The 20,660-nt window shown below is 42.2% G+C and overlaps 1 protein-coding gene across 2 annotated transcripts in view; it reads left to right on the plus strand.

The window, feature by feature from the left end:
- The first annotated feature begins 5,176 nt into the window (after positions 1 to 5,176).
- The window catches only part of CDYL (chromodomain Y like), a 93,234-nt gene continuing 77,750 nt past the window's right edge, over positions 5,177 to 20,660 (plus strand). Inside the window, exon 1 of one of the 2 annotated variants that reach the window (XM_081206428.1) lies at positions 5,177 to 5,806. In XM_081206428.1, the coding sequence (XP_081062554.1) occupies positions 5,783 to 5,806 (24 nt within the window). In that variant the 5' untranslated portion in view covers positions 5,177 to 5,782. The remainder of the gene's footprint in view (positions 5,807 to 20,660) is intronic. The other variant, XM_081206429.1, reaches the window with a different exon arrangement.

A 20,660-nucleotide genomic window follows, 5' to 3' on the forward strand; every position in this document is an offset into this window, starting at 1 on the left:
ATAAAAAAAGTTCTGTTCTTCTTTAACACCAATTGGCCAACCATGCCCAGGAGAAAGGCCTCTGGTTTCTTCAGGAAGGTATATTTAAATACCTTTTTCATTTCGTTATAAATCATCTCCCAAAATGTCTTAATCCTTGGGCATGTCCACCAAAGGTGAAAGAATGTACCTTCAGTCTCATTACATTTCCAACATTTGTTGTCGGGCAAATGGTAAATTTTTTCAAGCTTGACTGGTGTCATGTACCACCTATAAATCATTTTCATTAAATTTTCTCTTAGGGAATTAAAGCCGACCCATTATCTTGGCATAAGACTAACCTCAGAAACATAAGACTTATTTAAGAATAATGATGAGATTTTGTTTAAGGACTGCTTCTCCCTTCTATTAGAATGGCAGGAGTTCCCTTTATCTTTCTCGGGTAGAATTGCTACAGTAAAAATGATTGTATTATCAAATATTAACTTTTTATTTCAGCATCTATCGATCAAAATAACTTCCTCATTATTAAATAAATGGCAACAATTGATATTAAAATTTATTTGGCAAAAAAGGAGAAACTAAAGGCTAAGATTTTGTATGATGGGGGGTGGAAAGGAAAAATAGGAAGACTTCGTGTCCTAAACTTAAGCCTACTTTACATTTCTAATGTGATTAACTCGATAATGGATTGGACTATAAATCTGTATGAAGGCATATCAAAATTTGAACAAAATCTGATTAATCTTGCTACACAATTTATTATAGAGAGAACATGAAATTAGATCTCTTTTCCTCAAAGTCAAGTTTTTATTGTCTGATTTAATGAATATTTGGGATCACTTTAAAAGATTACTCAGTCCAAACTCTTCACCTTTAGAGTCAATCATAGGAGCAATCATAAAAGGAGCAAGAAGCAGGTTTAAAATGTGGAAATCAAGCAACTTGTTCAGGATTCAGGAACTAGAAAAAGAGGGATGTATGATTTCATACTCAGAAATTTGAAGACAAATGCAGAAAAGTAATATTTGTAGTCTGAATATTTTCAAATCTGCACTAAGGTGCAATAATTTGTTAGAAGGCAAAATAATAGGAGAGAAACACCTGAGTTTAAGAAGTGAGTGATAACAAAAGAAAAACACCAGATAATTGCAAAAATATACCATTTATTACCAAGATATTACACAGAGCAGGAACAAGTTAAGGATTACATGGTGAGATACCTTCTGAATATTGGAGAAAATATATCTATGAATGTATGGGGGAAATTATGGTCGACAAAACGTAAGTTCTCCTTAAACTCAGAAATCAGAGAAGACATATGAAACTATGAAAAGGTGGTATATCACACCTGTAAAAATAAATAAGATCAACAAGGGCTATCCTGACTTATGATGTAAATACAAAAAAGAGAAACATTTCTTTCATATGTGGTGGAAATGCCCTTTGGCAAAAAAAGGGGAGAACAAATTTAGTCCCATTTGCAAAGAGCTTTGGGTTGTGAATTCCCAATATACCTGGCGGTATTTGTATTAAATTATTTAGAGGGTTCAGTAAGGTAAGAACATGCAGAATTAACTTCCTATTTGCTGACAGCTGCAAGAGTTGTATATGCGGGAAAGCAGAGAACCACCATAGTGCCATTTGTCAAAGAACAGTATTATAAAATATGGGAATAGACATCAATGGCAAAACCAATGTATTAAATTAGATTTAAGGAGCAAAACTATAGATAATGGGTTGTTGTTTTTTATTGGTAGAGTAGGTAAGTCGATCATACAAGATATGGGGCAATTCCAGGTATACCACATGGATTAACAACTTTCTGAAGCAATGTTGTTGGAATTGTGTTGCTCCTTTGTTATACTGCATCCTTTATTTTTATTCTCTGATTTGTATCTTATCATGTGTTATTCAACAAGATGGATATTTGAAAACTTTAATAATAAAAAAGACAATTCTGGCTTGATATAAAATACAAGTCATGAACACAAAAGTAGAACTATTATGAAACAAATGGAGTACACGGACGAGGATTTGAGAAAACATAAAGATTTAAAAGCTGATGCTGTTAGTCTGACAGGTGTCATTCTAGTCAGTCATGGTCACCTTGGGGGTAACTACTCCCTGAACAGATAGCAACTTTAAATTCTGCAGTGTAGCTCTAAGGAGATGGCAAGAATGCTGGGATATATAGTGAAGAATTGGAGCAGGTAGCGGAAGATTGGAAGGTATCTGTCAACCTTATGGTTTTAATTCCTGAGTGGCATGAAAGGCATTCTAGCCAAGTATTTTGCCGCTAAGTATTAATAAAGCATTTCTGAAGGCTAAGTTGACAAGCAACTTAGTAAGTACAGTATCACAAGATTCCTGATTGCTTCCAACAGAAATTCTCCTCACAGTAAAATGGAAAAACCTGGTCTGGGTGACAACAAACTGCAACAAGACATTATCACAAGGTGGCATTTGTACAACGCTAGATATTCTAAAAGTGAAATACATTGTTGAACAAATTTTGTGAAAGCATACTTTCTTCATAGGAGTGGAACAAGATGGAGAACATGCTTAGAGTACTGCAGCCTTGTCTTGAAGTGTCAAGAGCTGCTTGAAGGTAAAAAATATGTTCTTCCGTGTTGTGGTTTCTATGTACTGTAGCTCATTTATCAAACGGCATGAAAAGTTCTAACTGTCATCCAGGATATATTAGCAGTGCTGATGGATGACTTGAGAGAAGATGAGCTTGGGAGATCTTTAAAAATATGAAGAAGGAACTGGTCTTGACCCAAGTATTAAGATACTGTGATGCTTCTAGAGGGCTTGTGGTTGCATCTCATGAACAACACAGATGCTCCAATGCAAAAGGCCAAGTTAGTCAATCAGACTGTTTTCCAGCAAAAAAGAGAACTGTTTTTCTAGAACTGCAATTTCTGATCCAGAAGCAGACTACGAAGCTGCTGAAACTTCTACATTTTCCACACCTGATGCAGCAAATATTGCATTTGCATTGCTAAGTGAAATTCAAGAGTGTGCCATAGCAGGTCAGTAACTTTGCTGACCTCCTCGTCTGGTAGCAGACAAATTCACTACTTGCAAGTTTGGCGAGAAACAGAAATTGTAATCAAACTATTTTAATGGCTGAAGAGAACATTCAGTGCAGCAGGAATCACTGTCAATAAGCTTTGCCCATCTATGAACTTGGACAATGTAAACAAACTACTTTGTTTGAAATCCTGGCTGCAGAAATGACAATTAGGTGTTGTAATCCTGTGCTATATTTTGTATTGCTTAATGTCCTAATGCTCAGCAAACCTGAATAACACCGTTTTCTGCCTGTTTTCTTTTCTGGTAAATATGCCAAGAGGTTAAAAAAAGTATTTTATTTCTTATAATCTTTATTTTGTTATGTGCAAATGTATGTGATGTATGTGAACTGAAAGTCTATTCATTGACTTAATTTGGAGTTCAGCCCTAGCCTAAGCACCTCTTGATGTTGCTCTCTTTGCATATCTGGCTCTGTATCTGCCTATGTTTTTCCTTAATTGAGTGGAAGACAGGCTTTTAGTCAATCATTTTTAAGGCAATATTTAATCAATTTTTCTTCAGGAGGTGAAGAAATTTGCCAAGAAACCATTTATGAATTCTCCCACTGTTGTATGCAATTCCTCATATTCAAATGCTCCAGAAGTCTCCGCAAGCAGCCACAATAAGGGTAAGCATAACCACAGACTTTTGAAGCTGTTGTAATATAAAGTTTATATAAAATACTGAAGGTACTAAAAATGAGGCTGGGAACATGAAACTGTTACTGAAAATTAGGACAGAACTGGAAGATGCATATATGACAGCAAAACTGATATTATTAATGGATTAAAAATGTATATAATAAATGAGAAGAGGCTTACAGTGTAGTCCTAACCATGTCTATTCACAATTAAGTCCTATTGAATTCAATGTGATGTACTTACTAGTAAGTGAGGTTAGGATTGCAGTCTCAGTGTGTTGATGGATGAGATGTGAATGGAAAAATTTAAGAGATAAAACAAGATGGATAAGTACATCTGAACAGGTAAAAACCAAGGTGATGGGTGCAATAGATGGAGTGAAGGGACAATGGAAGAGATTGAGATACTAATCAATAATAGAAGGTGAAAGCAATGTAGGTAAAATTGAGCAGAAATCTTAAAAGAGAAATAAAATGAAAGCGATGAGTAGTAGATACACGTAAAGAGGACTGGTTAAACAGAATGGTTAGAAAATGGATATGCAATAATTGGAAAGAATGGTGAGTTTGTAAGAAGAGAATGTAGAAATGCTGGTCTGATGAACAGATGGGAGATAATGGGATACATATAGAGGGTGGGTGAGAAAATGAGTTGGTAGTTTGTAGGTGGATGGGAATGGCAGTCTGAATGGGCAAAAATATTTTATGAATGTAGAACCTATGGATGGGTGGGGATGTTGGCAGATGAAGTGAGATGAATGTAGATGAGATGAGAAGGTGGAAAAGGCAATGGGCTGATGGTGCGATGATGTGGGTGGACCATGAAGTTGCATGGAAGTAAAATGTAAAAGGGACAGGCAAATGAGTAGATGGAAAGGATGATCGTGTTAGGTGGTTAAACCAGATCACCATTGGAAGGGAAGGAGTCTGAAACGACAGAAATAGATGAAGTGGGACTGAAGGGTTGGCTAAGCAAAGATGGGAAGGCTGAAGGGAGACAGAATAGATGGAGGTGAAGCTGATGAATGGGTGGACCTGAAGGCTACATGGTCAAAGGGTGCTGGGGTTGAGCAGAAGAAGTGGTGAGGTGCTGTGTGCCTGCTTCCTTGGGGCTGGGGGCTTGAAGGGCAGCCCTGCCGTCCCCCCAACCCACCTCAGCACAGTCTGAGTGGTGGTGGCCTTTTTTAATGGGGAGGGGAGAGGTGGGGACCCCCAACCTCCTCAGAAAGTTGGGTCCAGCCTTCCCTCCATGGTTGCTCCCAGCACCAGCAGCGACGGAGCCCACGGCACACCAGCGCCCCCAACCCCAGACCACCCCCCACTCCCCCCCTCCTCCTGCTGCTCCTCCTCCTCCTCCAATCCCCTCCCCTCCCGTCGCTCCTCCCCCTTCCTCCCGGCGGCCATTGGCCCAATCCCCGCCGCCCCCTCGCGCCGCCGCTCAGCTGAGGAGACAATGGGCGATCAAAGGAGGGGAGGGGGAGGAGGAGGAAGAGGATGGCGCTAGGCGAGGCTGGAGCCCGGGCGTGTGGCACTCTCTCTGCGCTCGATTAGTGAGCCTAGTGGGAGGCTCGGCCAGGCTCGGCAGCCGACGGAGGGACGCCCGAGCGGCGGCGGCAGCGGGTGAGGGGAGTCGCCGCTGCTGCAGCTGCCTCCTCCTCGCGCGCGCGGCGGCGGCGCCCCCCCGCCCCCTACACCCTCGTCGCCTTCTTCTCCCGCGCCTCGCGAGCAAAGTGTGCGAGAGTGAGTGCGAGTGCGAGTGAGCGAGAGCCCCGTTGCGCAGCTTGCTCTGCGCACAGGCACCACCACCAGCGGAGGAGGAGGAGGAGGAGGGCGGCAGAGGCACCACCAACCACCACCAGCAGCAGCACCACACGGGCATTGGGGGAGAGTGAGTGTGTGGTGAGGGGGGGAGAGGAGCCAGACACGCGCACACTCACTCACACACACACACAGAGAGAGGAGGAGGAAGAAGAAGAAGAAGAGGAGGGGAAAGGAGGAGAGAGGCCACGGCAGACACTCAACTGAGACAAAAGTATCTCCAAACCAGCACCCAACTCCACCTTGGGAGGCGGGCGCCTCAGCATGGCTTCCGAGGAACTCTACGAGGTAACACAGACCCCTTGTGCTTCCTCTCCCCCTAACTCCACAAGCCCCCCACCCTACCCCACCCCGTGGCCCCCGCCTTCCTCACTCTCGGCCCCCCCTCTATTTTAAGTGCTAACGCTTAAAAAAAGAAAAGAAAAACCACCCCAACACCCTTGCATTTCTTTCCTCTCTTTTTTTTCCTTGGCGGGGCCCTGTAGGCGCCCGCCCGCGCTCGCGCGCGCGCTCCCGCCGGCCCGCGTGCGCGTGTTTCCAAATTGCGAGCTTTTCGCCTCCCTGCCCTCCTCCTCCTCCTCCTCCCCCAGTTTCGCTAGAGAAGAGGACGGAAATATGACTGAAAGGAGGAGACGGCAAAGTGTTTGCCATTGGCTTGCGCTTTCTCTTCTTCTCCTCTCTTCTCGCCCGCCTTTCTCCACCTCTCCCCACCCCACCGCCCGGCCCCACAACCCCTCTCCCAACTCCACAGCCGCCCCCTTGCCCTCTCCGGTCTCGCCACTCGGACTCCACGAGGGAGGGGGGAGGGGAAGGGTGGGTGCTGCCGGGTGGGTTCCGGACGGTGGGTTGCAAGAGCTGACAGCCACGACTTGCTCAGAAGCTCCTTGTGCACCCAAAGTGAGGTGGCTGTGTGCCCTCTCCCCCCCCCCCCGTAGTGTGCAAAAGCCATGCCCCCTCTAGGGCGGGCACGAGGAAGGGTTTCTTTCTTTTCTGGGGTCGTCTTTTGAAACTGCATTGACATCTTAGCCTTGCAGCAAGCCAGCTGAGTTGATGCACAGCATGAAACATTCAAGAACGATATGCCTCCACGTTGTTGTTTTTTTGCAGGAAGGCAAGTTTTTCTTTTAGAAAAAAGAATATGGTGGGGGGTAGGTTCAGAGCTGGTGCTAAAGAGACGTCATCCTTTTTGCACTACTATGTGATCCTGTGGTTTAGATTGGAGTCTTTGGCTTTGCCAGCGAAGGGGGCAACCGCTTTAACTTTGAATCTCAAGTTTTCACATCTCTAATGTATGTGGATGCACACTGGAAACCCTCTTCAATGCAACTTCCTGGTTTTGATATTTACGAAGTGTATTAGGGCTCTGCAACAATAATTATTTTGGAACCATCTGAACCCATTTGATAAATATCAGTTCACTGAAGAGACAATAGTTCTCTTGTCCTTTAGGCAAATACATATTTAGAGTGTGTGTTGGTATTTTTAGATTGCTACTGTTTATCTGGATCTGAATTTTTAAAGGAAGAACTGAAATATACTGGGAAAAAGTATGAAACTTGGGTCTGCAATCCCAAACACAATAGTAGGGAGCAAGCCTTGCTGAACACATTGGAACTTTCTTCTGAGTAAACATGAATAGGATTGCGCAACTAAGTGCCTTGCCAGTGTACTAGGAGGAAGTTCTTGTGAATGAGGGATAGATCCTATTCAGTCAATAGAAAAATAGCTATGCACATGTTTGTTTTGAGTGAGTTTGATGAAAAAAGTTTCTGAACCACTAAACCAATAATAGGAAGGTTTGGTATCTCATAGTTAATGGTTGTGAAGATTTCACCCGTCTTCAGAGTTGAAGCCAAACTAAGCCTTGAATGAAATGTGCGAGAAAGAAAAAAACTTTATGACGGAGTTCACTAAATTAGCCTTACTCAAACCTTTAATTGAATGCTGTGGTGATCAAGGCAGATGACTTCATGGAGTGGTCGCTTCTGGATCATCCAGCAGTTAATATGGACCTCAACCATTAAGGTGGTAATCATTGTATCATTCAGTCATGCTTATTAGCTATGGAAACTGATGTCTCTTAGTCGCACTAACTAAATGAGTTGGGAAGGTGATTAGGACATTAAGGCATAAATATATACCAGATGCTGGATGCAAATACCATTTGGGACCTATCCAATGCCTGGAATACTTCATTAAATGAAGTACGTTGGCCAATCCCATGAGTAAGGTTGTTGATATGGAAACATTCTTTTCAAATGTTTTGCCTTATTTTTTAGAGCACCATAGATCATGCATTGTGATTCTTTTTACAAGTAGACTCACTCTTGAACTATATGAACACAAATACATTGTTTAAAAATGCCAGAGTTGCTTGATGATTGTTGTCCTTCATGCCAAGTTTCAGGTAGAAGACAGCTGAGTCTGGCTATGCCTGTGAAGGGGTGAACAGATATCCCATTTAAGTGGGATAGATGTCTTGGTCAGATACAGCTGTGATGCCGTCTGGTCCTGTATTGAATTCTGCAGTGATTTGTTAGGAATTGCTAATGTATGGTGCTAAATGAAAGGGGCAGGCTGTGGTCTCTCTTTGGGGCATTGGGGTGTTTATCCTTCAGAGTTGGAATGCAGTGGCATTGCGTTTGGTCCAAATGATGAACATGATGTAAAGATTTACAGCTGTCTTTGCCATGATATTTTTTGGAACTACAAACAAAAAAACTATCAAAGGAATATAAATTTTGATTACTGGATGTTTTAGAAATAAAAGAAACTCCTAGGAAATTCTATCTTTCCCATGAAATACTTTTCGGTTTATGGTTGAAAAATATGGAGTGTTGAGTTTTATAATTATATACATATATTTATAATTTTATAGTTTTGTAATTTTTATTTAGTGCTAAAGATAATATTCGAGAGAGTTCTCTGCAACTCAAGGAAAAGCAACTTGACAGACCAACATTTTGTTTTTTTCCTGGAAAATAACTTGGAGAAGCAACAGGTCAAATGTACTATTCTGACTGGATATAGTTCTCTTGGATTCATCTAATAGTTCAAAGCAGGATACAGAAGACCAGTTGAAGCGGATCAAAGTTTAGGAGTCTTGTACATCACAGTCATTTATCTAAAAGCATTCCTGAAGTTATAAGTCAAGCATTCATTCAAGGAGTTGGATAAAGTAACTTTCTTTCATCTTTTCACATGGAATTTTGCTCTTTATTAATGGCATCACAGTATTCTCATATTAGGATATTCTATGCACATTTTTTACTTGAAACTTAAGCAAAATCTATAGGTTGTTTGACTCTGAATTAAATATCTACCACTTTCTCTAGAAGCTTGAGGAACAAACAACTTGCTTTGCTAACTTACCCAACACATGACCCAGCAATACTTCTTTTGAGGATTATTTCTCTTACTTGGATTTTGGAATTAATAATTTCACCAAATTATCTCAGATGGTGAATCTTAAACATCTTTTTTATGAAGATAATGGGATTTTAATTACAATGAACAGGTTTGTTTTTTAGGATGGGTGCTCTATACACTGTATCAGTTTCAAAATATCAAAATTTTGGCCCTCCATTAAGTAGGCATGATCCAGAACTGTGTGCTGTTGATTTGACAATACTCATAATTTAAACAAAAATAAATCAAAATATTAATCCCATTAATTATGTTGAGGCTTTTTCAGATTGGTGACAGGGTAGTTGTTTGTGTTCTGCTTTTTGCATGTGTTGCAGTGGGGAAGAAAATGAGGACAACAGCAAATGAATAATACTCAAAGCCCATATGTACCCATATGAAATTGCCTGATTATTGTGATTTTCAGAGGCCCTTCTTTGGCTACCCATCTTTGAGATGAGATGGGTGGTAACTGGGGATAGGGCCTTCTTGGTGGTGGCACTGTTGCTCTGGAATGTCCTCCCCAGATATGTTTGTCTACTTTTGTCTTCCCCTCTGGTTTTATTAGATGTGCAGTGGACAATTTGATTGCTTTAGCAGCTCTATTTTAAGTTCCTTTTGCTGTTTTCTATTCTGAAAGTGTGTACTATACTTGTAACTTTGGTAAGTTTATTATGATTGGTTTTCTCTTTGTATTTGGATGTTGCATTGCAAATTTTCTTGAAAGATTAAAACATGGGGACGATGACACCTTAAATAAAAAAAATAGGCTACTAACTGCCTGAACAACAAGCTAGCTAACTGGACAATCTGTAGTTGCTCTAATAAGTAACATCAATGACTGATGTTTCTTTATTCCTGACCTATACTATCTTCTAGATTTGGGGCAGTTTGCATTCTGAAAGGGTGTATACTAAATAACACACTACGTGTGTTAAAACATGTGCTTACTTCAAATACTGGCCATCAAATGACAGCCCAAGTAAAAAGATTCAGCAGTTCCAAATTGAGTTCAGATTTTGGTGATTGTCTAGGAAATGGGTAAACCAGACAGGCAGGCATGGCTAATTCTTCTCGTTGTGTCCTTGCTGTTCAGATTTGACACATGTATGGAATAATTAGGATAATATCAACTGAACTGAGATTTATAATGGGAAGTAGGGTCTCAAGTACATAGGAAACAGGGAACTTCCAAATAGTATTGAGTTACTAGCAGTACGGCGCTCAACTAAAATTTTATTTCAGCCTAGCTAGCTATATACAACATACAACATTGAAACAAACCAAACTGGACAAAAGCTGAGCTTTGTACATGTTGAAGATTCCTGAGGCTTCAAAGCTCCCTGTACTATGGAAGACGGTGAACTAGAATGATTATGAAAATGGCTTTATATGTGAATGCGGAGAAGAGAAAAGCTGGCAGGAGCTAAAGTGGGACAGAGAGAGCTATAATGTAGTGGTCAATTTGCAGAATTGGCATTTCTAAAATATGTAGTACATCTCCAGTGTTTCGGGATGTGTGGTAGGTTTGCAGTAGGGAGCTTCAGCCAGTAGCAACTCCTTGATATATGTCCATTGTGAGCCCTGGAGACTCCCAGCTCTCCTTTACGTTTTATGTATCCTAGCATAAAAAACGTCAAGAGTGTTAACTGACCCTTAAGCATGGAGAATTTAGAAAGATATGGTTCCTGAGATGAAATGATGTGAGGAATGAAATAGAAAGCTTCCCTGGTTGATTCAGAGTCTTTGTGTTTCTCAAACTTGGGTCCCCAGCTGTGGTTGGACTACAACTCCCATCATCCCTAGCTAGCAGGACCAGTGGTCAAGGATGATGGGAGTTGTAGTGCAGCCGCAGCTGGGGACCCAGGTTTGAGAAACACTGGTTGAGACCAAAGTTCATTGGGTCTAGCATTCTGTTGCCACAAGTGGCCAGCTAGATGCTTTGTTGGTGTTTGTTGGTAATGGCCATTCCTCCACTGTTGTTTAATCAGAGACACAAGGAGTTTGAACATGGAAGTCCTGCTTGGTTATCATGACTAACAAATGTTGATACAATTGCCTCCATGAATTTGTCCAGTTCTTTCTTAAAGTTACCTATACCTAACCTGTAAAGGCTACCCATTGATAATGAGTTCCAAGATAATAATCTGCTTGATTTGATTGCAGTATAGTATTTGGAATAGGTTGATGCTTTCTGAAGAGGAATTTATTACACATATATCTTATTTCTGTAAGAAATTGCATGTATCCAGCATATTTACCAAATATAGTAGCAGTGAATATATGTTGGTTTCACCATGTGTATACATGCTTGGGGATCTCTGGCTGCTGATTGTGTGAACCTGAATACATGTGGTTTCCAAGTCTTAATTGGAAATATTTATCATACTCTACAGAGTGATATAATTTAGCATGTTTATTTGTATTGAGTAAACAAAGCTGAAAGCTTTGAAACTGCAGAGCTTGCCTAATATTGTATTTGTACTTGGCTTCCATTCATTGTTACCAATGAACTTACGAAATGGAAAATTTTCTGTAGAAAAATAAAACACTAGAAAAATTTCCATGAAGAATGCCCACCTGACATTCTTGGCCCTGAGAAGAGATTATAGCTCCTGATCAAGAGTTCTTTGAGTGCAGAATTCAGAATCCCGGTTGTTCCTTTTTTTAAAAAACAACAACTAAAGAGCTAAGTATCCTTGATGCAAACATGATGGGTTGGATCTGGGTTGCTATATTTTGAAGAGCAAAAAAGAGGATGCTGTGATTTTAAATATCCCTACTACAGAATGAGTCTTTTAAAAGAGGCCCCATGGAACATGTGTGCTCTGTATCCATGGGGCCTCTTTTAAAGGACTCACCCTGTATATCTAGGCTATAGAAGCTGTGATATATTACTGAGGGGGGCAGGAGAAGAGAAGAGGAAAGCAAGTCTTCAACCACCAGTTATGTCTGTGTCTCATCCAGAAAGCATAGCCAGAGACATTTTGGCAAATTTACAAAATACACCCAGGCAGAAATTTTAACCCTGACAAAGAGGACGTTTCCTGGATAAAGAGGACACATGGCAACCCTAATTAGACTTAAGTCATGTTTAGAGTAGAGCTGTTGAAATCAGTGATGCTTGGGTTGGCCATGACTAACTTGTCCAATTGACTTCATTATGTTTACTTGGATCCAACCCATTGCATAGATATAGTAATGGTAAGTAGAGTGAGCTGTTGGTGGAAGGGTTGAAGGAAGAACACATTTCCTAGTTCATGCTTCTGAATGAGGACAAAGTGAAATGTAATTGTGTGTTGTTTCTGTATATTATTACGTTTAAAATGCTTAAATGTTTCAGATGCTTTGCATATTGTCCCATTGAGATATTGTGAAGTACCAATATTTGGGGAGATAAGATGTAAATAAAGTTAGTGGGTTTTTTTTGAGAACATCATATGAGACGTAGCTTTAAACTAACTCCTCAGTATTACGAAGAACTATCTACTTTTAGTGAAAATGCACATGAAATATGCAATATTAGTCTTGGGTATAAATACATCCTTGCTTTAGTTGGTTATGATGTTGCTCGTATGCAGTTTTTTGATGCCTCATTATATTTAGACAGAACTACTCATTTGATGCTATATGGAAACTACTGCTAAGAGCACTGGGTCTTTGCATATAGATGTTTACAGCCCTGTTTTCAGTCAAAACAGTGTTTAAAAGACTAGGTTGTAAAAGCTGAAGTGGGTAGGCATTGTCTTGCACTTGTGGAGTAGTTTGAGGATAAACCTTTTACTGAGGATTGTGCTTGAACTATTTATTATATACTTATTTTCTCTTTAAGGGGCGAGCTTCTAGTTTTCTCTTTGTTCTCTTTTGTACTGACACATCACTGCACAGATAAGTGAGTTCTCATGGCCACAATTCTCAATTCTGTTTACACTATTTTTGCTAGGTGCTATTTCTAACCAGTGGTGTAGGTTTTCTGGAAAATTGTGAATTAGGATAATTTGCGTAAGAAAATGTTCAGTTTCCACCAGAAAATTTTCTAATGCCCTAGAAAGTGAACTAATTTAGCATGTTTATTTTGCTTGTATTTAGTAAACAAATCTTTTTTAAAAAAAACCTTGCCTAATATTCATTTGCAGTTGGCATTCACTAATTGTTACTAATGAGCTTATGAAACAGAAAATTTTCCCTGGGGGAAAAAACACTTGAGAAAAATTTTACCCAACACCACTGCTCCTAATGCTTAAATGTGTGCAAAACAACATGAGGATATTCTGAAATCATTTAAAACTTGTTTGTATTTTTGATGTCTACTAGTGAAATAGACACCAGTTAGTGCAGCGTGTGGTAAGAGCAACATGTAAAATTTCCCCACAGCATCACAAAATTGCTAGCATATTATTACAGTACCTATAATCTACCTTAAAGGAGTGGTGATGTGTCCACTTACTTAAGAGGACCTCCATGGACCCAAAGATGTTAAATAACTATTGTACAGTGGCAAATATCCCCTCTTGGGAAAAGGTGTTTGAGAAGGTGATATGGTCTAGTTTGAGGCCTGGCCATGGCACTGAAGCAATCTTAGTTGCCCTGGCTGAGGACAAGAGAGATGTGGGAGTATGATCCTGCTCATTCTGTGTGATCTTTCAGCGGCTTTTGATAGTGTTGACTGTGGTATCTTTTTGGAGCATCTCAGGGAAGTTGGGGGCACGGTGCCTCAGTACCGTATTTTTCGCACCATAGGGCGCACCGGACCATAGGGCGCACCCAGTTTTTAGGGGGGGAATTCAAGAAAAAAAATCTTTTTCCCCCCCGCAGCCCCAAAGAGCAGCGTACAGGCTGCACACAACCTCTCCCTGCCGGAGGGGTTGCGTGCAGCTATGGATCAAGCCAAGGCAGCGAGCGGGATCCATCCCGCTCGCTGTTTTGGCTTCCCCTTTAGCCCCGTGCAGCCTCTCCTTGGCGGAGGGGCTGCACAGGGCTTTCCTGGCTTTATTGGGAGGTGGGGGGATTCCCTCACCTCTCCCCAAAGCCCGCAGAAGCCGTGCAAACCCTTTAAAGAGATCACGGCTTCTCCTGGCTTTCCTGGGAGGCGGGGGGATTCCCCCACCTCCCGCAAAACCGGCAGAAGCCGCGTGCCTTTTAAAAGGGCTGCACGGCTTCTCCTGGCTTTCCTGGGAGGCGGGGGGATTCCCCCACCTCTCGCAAAACTGGCAGAAGCCACGCGCCTTTTAAAAGGGCTGCACGGCTTCTCCTGGCTTTCCTGGGAGGCGGGGGGATTCCCCCGCCTCCCGCAAAACCGGCAGAAGCCACGCGCCTTTTAAAAGGGCTGCACGGCTTCTCCTGGCTTTCCTGGGAGGCGGGGGGATTCCCCCGCCTCCCGCAAAACCAGGCTCCCCCCCCAGCCTTCTAACCAAGTCGGGGGACAGCGGCAAAGGCGCGCTGCGCCCCTGCCGCTGTCCCCCGAGTTTGCGGGGCTGGCGACGGGGAGGAGCAGGCTTCTCCCCCCGCCAGCCTTCTAGACAAGTCGGGGGACAGCGGCAAAGGCGCGCTGCGCCTCTCCAGCTGTCTCCCGAGTTTGCGGGGCTGGCGACGGGGAGGAGCAGGCTTCTCCCCCCACCAGCCTTCTAGACAAGTCGGGGGACAGCGGCAAAGGCGCGCTGCGCCTCTCCCGCTGTCCCCCGAGTTTGCGGGGCTGGCGACGGGGAGGAGCAGGCTTCTCCCCCCGCCAGCCTTCTAGCCAAGTCGGGGGACAGCGGGAATGGCTCGCTGCGCCTCTCCCGCTGTCTCCCGAGTTTGCGGGGCTGGCGAGGGGGAGGAGCAGGCTCCCCCCCCCCGCCAGCCTTCTAACCAAGTCGGGGGACAGCGGGAAGGGCGCACTGCGCCTCTCCCGCTGTCCCCCGAGCTTGTGGGGCTGGCGGTGGGGCTCTCCTGAAGCCTGGAGAGCGAGAGGGGTCGGTGCGCACCGACCCCTCTCGCTCTCCAGGCTTCAGCGAAAGCCTGCATTCGCACCATAGGACGCACACACATTTCCCCTTCATTTTTGGAGGGGAAAAAGTGTGTCCTATAGTGTGAAAAATACGGTAGTTCTGATCTTATCTCCACAGCCTTTTCCAGAAAGAAGTTGTAGGAGGCTGCTGTTTGCTACCATAGGAGCTATCCTGTGAGGTTCAATGGAGTTGCATCATCTTCCCCATGCTATTTCAGATCCATATGGCAGTCACTGGGAGCTGTCATCAGGGCAGTTGGAGTGAGGTGCTAATTTGCAGATAATGCCCAGCTTTATCTCTCAATTCCACCTGAGTTGGGAGAGGCAGTTGAGGAGTTAGACCTGCGCTTGGAGGTGGTGATGTGCTGGATGTGGGCCAATAAATTAAAGCTGAATCCTGAAAAGACAGAGGGGTGTTATTTGTCTCAAGGGGAGATGGCCTGTTGTGGAAGTGGTTGCACTCCTCTGGAGGATATTGTACGTATTCCTGGATTCAGCACTGTCCTTGGACTCTGGTGGCCTCCGTAGACAGCTGTGTCTTTCTTTCAGCTCCAGCTGGTTCACCCATTGGCAGAAATGACTTGTAGTAATAGTACTGGGTGTTGTGAACTAGTGCCTGGAATCAGTAATGGACCAAAAGGAACAAACTCAGCCTTCAGTCCCTATCTTGGAACTGAGTTGAGAAGCTGACCTCATGGCTACCACATCTAGTCTATCTCTTGTACCTTCATGGTTCCCACCACTACCACTTTCTTTGAGAACTCTTTGTGAGGGAAGATACTGGTAACTTGAAAAACTGTCATAATTTTGTGCCATTTTGGTTGGTATAGCCTCTATAACTGATTTTGGTTCCCACTCCCCCCATGAATCAACATGGCAAGCTTTGTTTTCTTTAATCTAGACAAGACAGAGATTCCACAAGCATCCACTAATAGTTCCACGAGAACCATCAATGGGTGGTTGATGTGTTGGTATTCAACCTCTGCTGGATGGGATTGCACTTGTCATACCGCACGAGGTTACCAGCATGGGGGTGCTTTTTAAAATATGGTATTTATTTATTTTATTATCATTAATTAATTAAATAAACAACCCCTCATCGGAGGATCACAGGGCGGTTGCAGTATAAAAATCATTTGGTTGTGGATAACTGGGTGCCATCAAGCAGCCCTAAGCACCTTTTATTAACTAGTTTGTGTGCTGAGGCTCTAACTTTTATTTTTATTTTTTAAGTGTTGTTCTGTCTCAACATAGTTATCTACACTTTGGTTATCTCAGAATTAAACTACTCTTAATTAGTTATAATTGGGACTGCCTTTGTGATAACCATTTGGGAAGTTCATCTGATTCAAAATGCTGCAGTTGGATTATGTATGGTGGCAGAGTAGAATTTATCACATGCTGTCTGTTATTACTGTTTGGTAATCGCTTTTGCCTGTAAAGTCTACTGATGTATCTTCAAGACTTTCTGCTCTTCCATATTGTTAAAATACGAATACCCACATCTTAAGATCTGCCATTAGAACTCCTGTATTAGTTTTGGCCCGACCTTGCCAGATGTGATTTCCCCAGGTACATCTGGTATGGGTCTGCGCAGCCGACCTTTAGGGATGTATCAAAAACACTCAGGCCTTTGGAGCTTTGGGATGCCCTTGGTTTTTTATCTTGGAGATGGAATATGTAGGATTGTTAATTATTTGATAGACACTCTGTTCTTTTGCTTTTAGGTTGCTTGCCTTTTTGCTATCTCATTGTTAATGAGACTGCAAGCTGTATTGGAAATGTGCAAGTAATCAAAGAAAGAAGGAAAGATGAACAATTGGGGTGTTTTCTTTTGGGTAGCTTAATATAGTGATGGGGAACCTTTAGCTTTCCATGCTGCCTATGCTGATAGAATTAGAGTCCAACATCACTTGGGGAGTTCCAGATTCGCTTTTGCTGGTTTACCCATCCTGGAATCTTAGAAGTCTAGAAGGTAAAGGTACCCCGACTGTTAGATCCAGTCACGGATGACTCTGGGGTTGCGCGCTCATCTTGCTCTATAGGCCGAGGGAGCTGGTGTTTATCCACAGACAGCTTCCGGGTCATGTGGCCAGCATGACTAAGCCACTTCTGGTGAACCTGAGCAGCGCACGGAAACGCCATTTACCTTCCTGCCGGAGCGGTACCTATTTATCTACTTGCACTTTGACGTGCTTTCGAACTGCTAGGTGGGCAGGAATTGGGACCAAACAATGGGAGCTCACCATGTCACGGGGATTCAAACCGCCGACCTTCTGATCGGCAAGCCCTAAGGCTCTGTGGTTTAGACCACAGTGCCACCCGCATCCCTTTAAGAAGTATAGAACTGTAGCACAATTCCCCTGTAGAGGTTGAGGTTTAGGGAGTTCACAGATGTTGTCTCAGGCAGTATTACATTATTGCAACTTGTTGATTGCAAACAGGCCTCTGTCCTCACTTTAGATGACTGCAGAGTCTTAACTACATATAAGTCGTCAATAATTATTAGTTATCTTGTTACAGTGTGGATGACCGTAGTACACTTGGTACTTGGGATTGTAGCAGATTTCAGGCTGTGGTACACATTTGTAGTACATTATGATCACATCTAGCACATGATTAACTCAAGTGATAGCAACGCCTCACTGTTGAAATGGCACAAATTAATTGCATGCAAAGCAGAGAGCTTGAAAGCTCCTTTTGCACCATGTTTCCCTGGTGCGAAAAGCTCTCCATTGTGCTTACCAGGCTCTGTGATGCTTTTGTGAGATCTTGTGGCAACATAGACGGCCCTATGAAATCTCACAAGAGCATCCCAAAGCCTAGTGAGAAATGCAGAGAGAGTTTTAAACAGGCTTCCTCAACCTCGGCCCTCCAGATGTTTTTGGCCTACAACGCCCATGATCCCTAGCTAGCAGGACCAGTGGTCAGGGATGATGGGAATTGTAGTCTCAAAAACATCTGGAGGGCCGAGGTTGAGGAAGCCTGATTTAAGAACTCTCCACCTTGCTTGCAGCAGGGTAATGAGGATGATCATGTGGGAGCAGTTTGAGTGTATGTGTTTTTGTATATATGCTCCTTCCATGGAATACAATCCATGCAGAAGATAACATCATACAGTATGTTAATATCATTCTATCATGTTTGCCCTAGAGATTTCCTTGCTTACAAGCATCCTCTCCTTCCTAGACAAGTTCATATAACAAAGGAGTTTAAAGTTGGAGCCCAATTACTACAGTTTCTAGCTGCTGGACTGATTGAAGATATAAGCCCAGCAGTGAGTTCTGAGTCCGGAAAGACATTCCAACCATTGTGCACACAGGAATTGGCCCTTGTTTCATTTTCAAACTAATATTTTCTGCAAACTTTAAGTCCCCCATGTATTGAAGTCCATATCATGTTTGTGGATAGTCTTATTCTGCTGCCCCACTGACAGCAGACTTGGTCACTTAATTCCTATACCCTACCCTTTTTCTCTCTGTGTGTATTATATTATATAGCACATATTGTGTGGCGAATGAAACATTTTGGGATGTTCCCCCAAAGAAGTATCTTCTTAGCTACAGCAATTCCATTTTGCCCTTTTTATTAAAATAAAAAATAACTTACGCTTGCCTGCATGGTTGGTACACTCCTCATGTAATTTCATAGATCCTAAATGCAATCACAGAATTGTAGAGTTGGAAGAGACCACGGGGGTCATCTAGTCCGACCCCCTGCAGTGCAGGAACCTTTTGCCCAATGTGGGGTTTGAACCCATGAGCCTAGTTATGCAAGGGATCTCAGATGAAAGGTAGTACCTAATCGTGAGCGAGGTAATATTTTATACAGCAGTTGTGTGTGTGGCATGTACTGTTGTGTTTGGTTAAGAGAACACTCTGAAATTCCTAGGGAAACAAGCAGTGAAGAAGTGCTGGGGAATTATACGGAATTGCACCTCTCTGGTATGTGCCTCTTTATGTTTGGAAATGCAAGCCTTTCTTTCATGCTTTTTATACATTCGCAACAGCAGACGTGGTTTCATGTGATGAACACAACTGCTTCACAATGTGGTGAAGCGGCAGTACATTTGCATCAACTTAAACGCTGCTTCATCTCTGAAAGCTGACTACTCAAGCACACAACATAAAGTTTTGGATTTGTACATTTTCAAATTATTATGCTTTTAAGGCATCAACTGGGAGCGATTTCATGTCTGGGAGGGGGGCAATATTTAATCTCAGGCACATTATTATTTTTCCATGCTTGTTATCCAGTATTTTCTGTGTTGACTCTCTCTTCTCTCTTAAGTAGGATGTTTGTTTATAAATAAGGCCAGATTTATGTAAGTAAAGTGAACACTGTACTTCCACATTTTGCAAGATTAGGTTAGAAATACTAGGTTCCCTAGCTAATATTAGGCTCAGACAGTTGATGTTTCATTCACTTACCTTTTTTGAGAAGGTTTAAGAAATATTTTGGATGAATAAAATGTTGGCCATGGTAATAAAACAGGCTTCTTTTTTCAGAAATCAAATTGCTTTGTGGAGACAGACTTTTTTGAGCAGCCCTCATATATATGATTAGTTCACAAATAATTTTTTTTCAGTGTTCACCTTCCAGTACCAAATTGTTGGTACCAGTGAAAGTTGGATCCAGTTCTTCCTGCTCATCAGTAGAATTGTTTCATCTGTACAAACGGATTTGAAGTGGGGGTCTGTTCTCAATTACAGAAATGTTTGATTATGGTACATGAGCTAGGGTCACTGTTTGATATTGCATTGTGCTGTCTTGATGTCCAAAAACGTCTCTAGTTTTAAAATCTTAGTATATCATTTCATAAAATAACATGGTAAGCAAATGTATTTTCTATAATTAATGTGTGGAACAAATGAACTTTAGAGCTCACTAACTCACATCAAGCACTTAAGCCATGCTGTGCAAGATTTTCTATTACATGGGTGTTGCCTTGTGTCACGAAGGTTAAAGTTAGACATACTAAACTGCCTTGCTATTTTAGAAACTGTCTTGCAAATATATAAAAGCAGCAATTCTAAGTACGCTTACTAGGGGGAAAGTGCTGTTAAACTCAGTAGAACTTACCTCTGTGTAAATCTGCTTAGATTTAGGCTTTAAGAAAATAAATGTGTTTGTAGAAATGAAGCCACAATTGGGTTTTTTTAAAAAAAATCTGCAATGCTGGCTGGGGGGTGGGACAGGACAGGAATCCTGGACTGTTTGTTCTGCTATTTGCAGTGCAGGTGACTGAAGAATTTTGATCTTGGCCTCTTAAGCATTGATGTTAGTGCCGTGGCATTTGAAATATTTTTTTATCCTTGAAATTGGCCATGCAAATGAGAAGATGTAATTGCAATGTGGCATAAAATGATCTCCGTTGCACATTTACCAAATGTATGTGATGGAAGCTGAAGGTTGTATCCAGCTAAGTTCTGTTGAGAGTAGTATATCCATTGAAATGAATGGACCTAAGTTAGTTATGTCCTTATTTTCGATGAGTCTAATTGTGTAGAATTAACACTGGTTGCAACCCTGAAAATGTGGACCAAATACTCTTATTTTTTTCAAGAAATCTGATTAAATAGTGCAAAAGTGGAAGTGAGGGGATTTATTATTTTTATTTTGCCCTTTATTAATCAAGAGCGAGTCTCTAATTTTACCTCTACCTGAGCTTCTAAGCTTAGCTGTCGCTCAGTATTCACTATACAGGACAAGCAAAGCAATGCTAAGTATTAGCAGAGTGGGTAGCCAAAG

This window comes from Podarcis bocagei (assembly GCF_964188305.1).
Source record: "Podarcis bocagei genome assembly, chromosome: 8".
Lineage (NCBI taxonomy): Eukaryota > Metazoa > Chordata > Lepidosauria > Squamata > Lacertidae > Podarcis > Podarcis bocagei.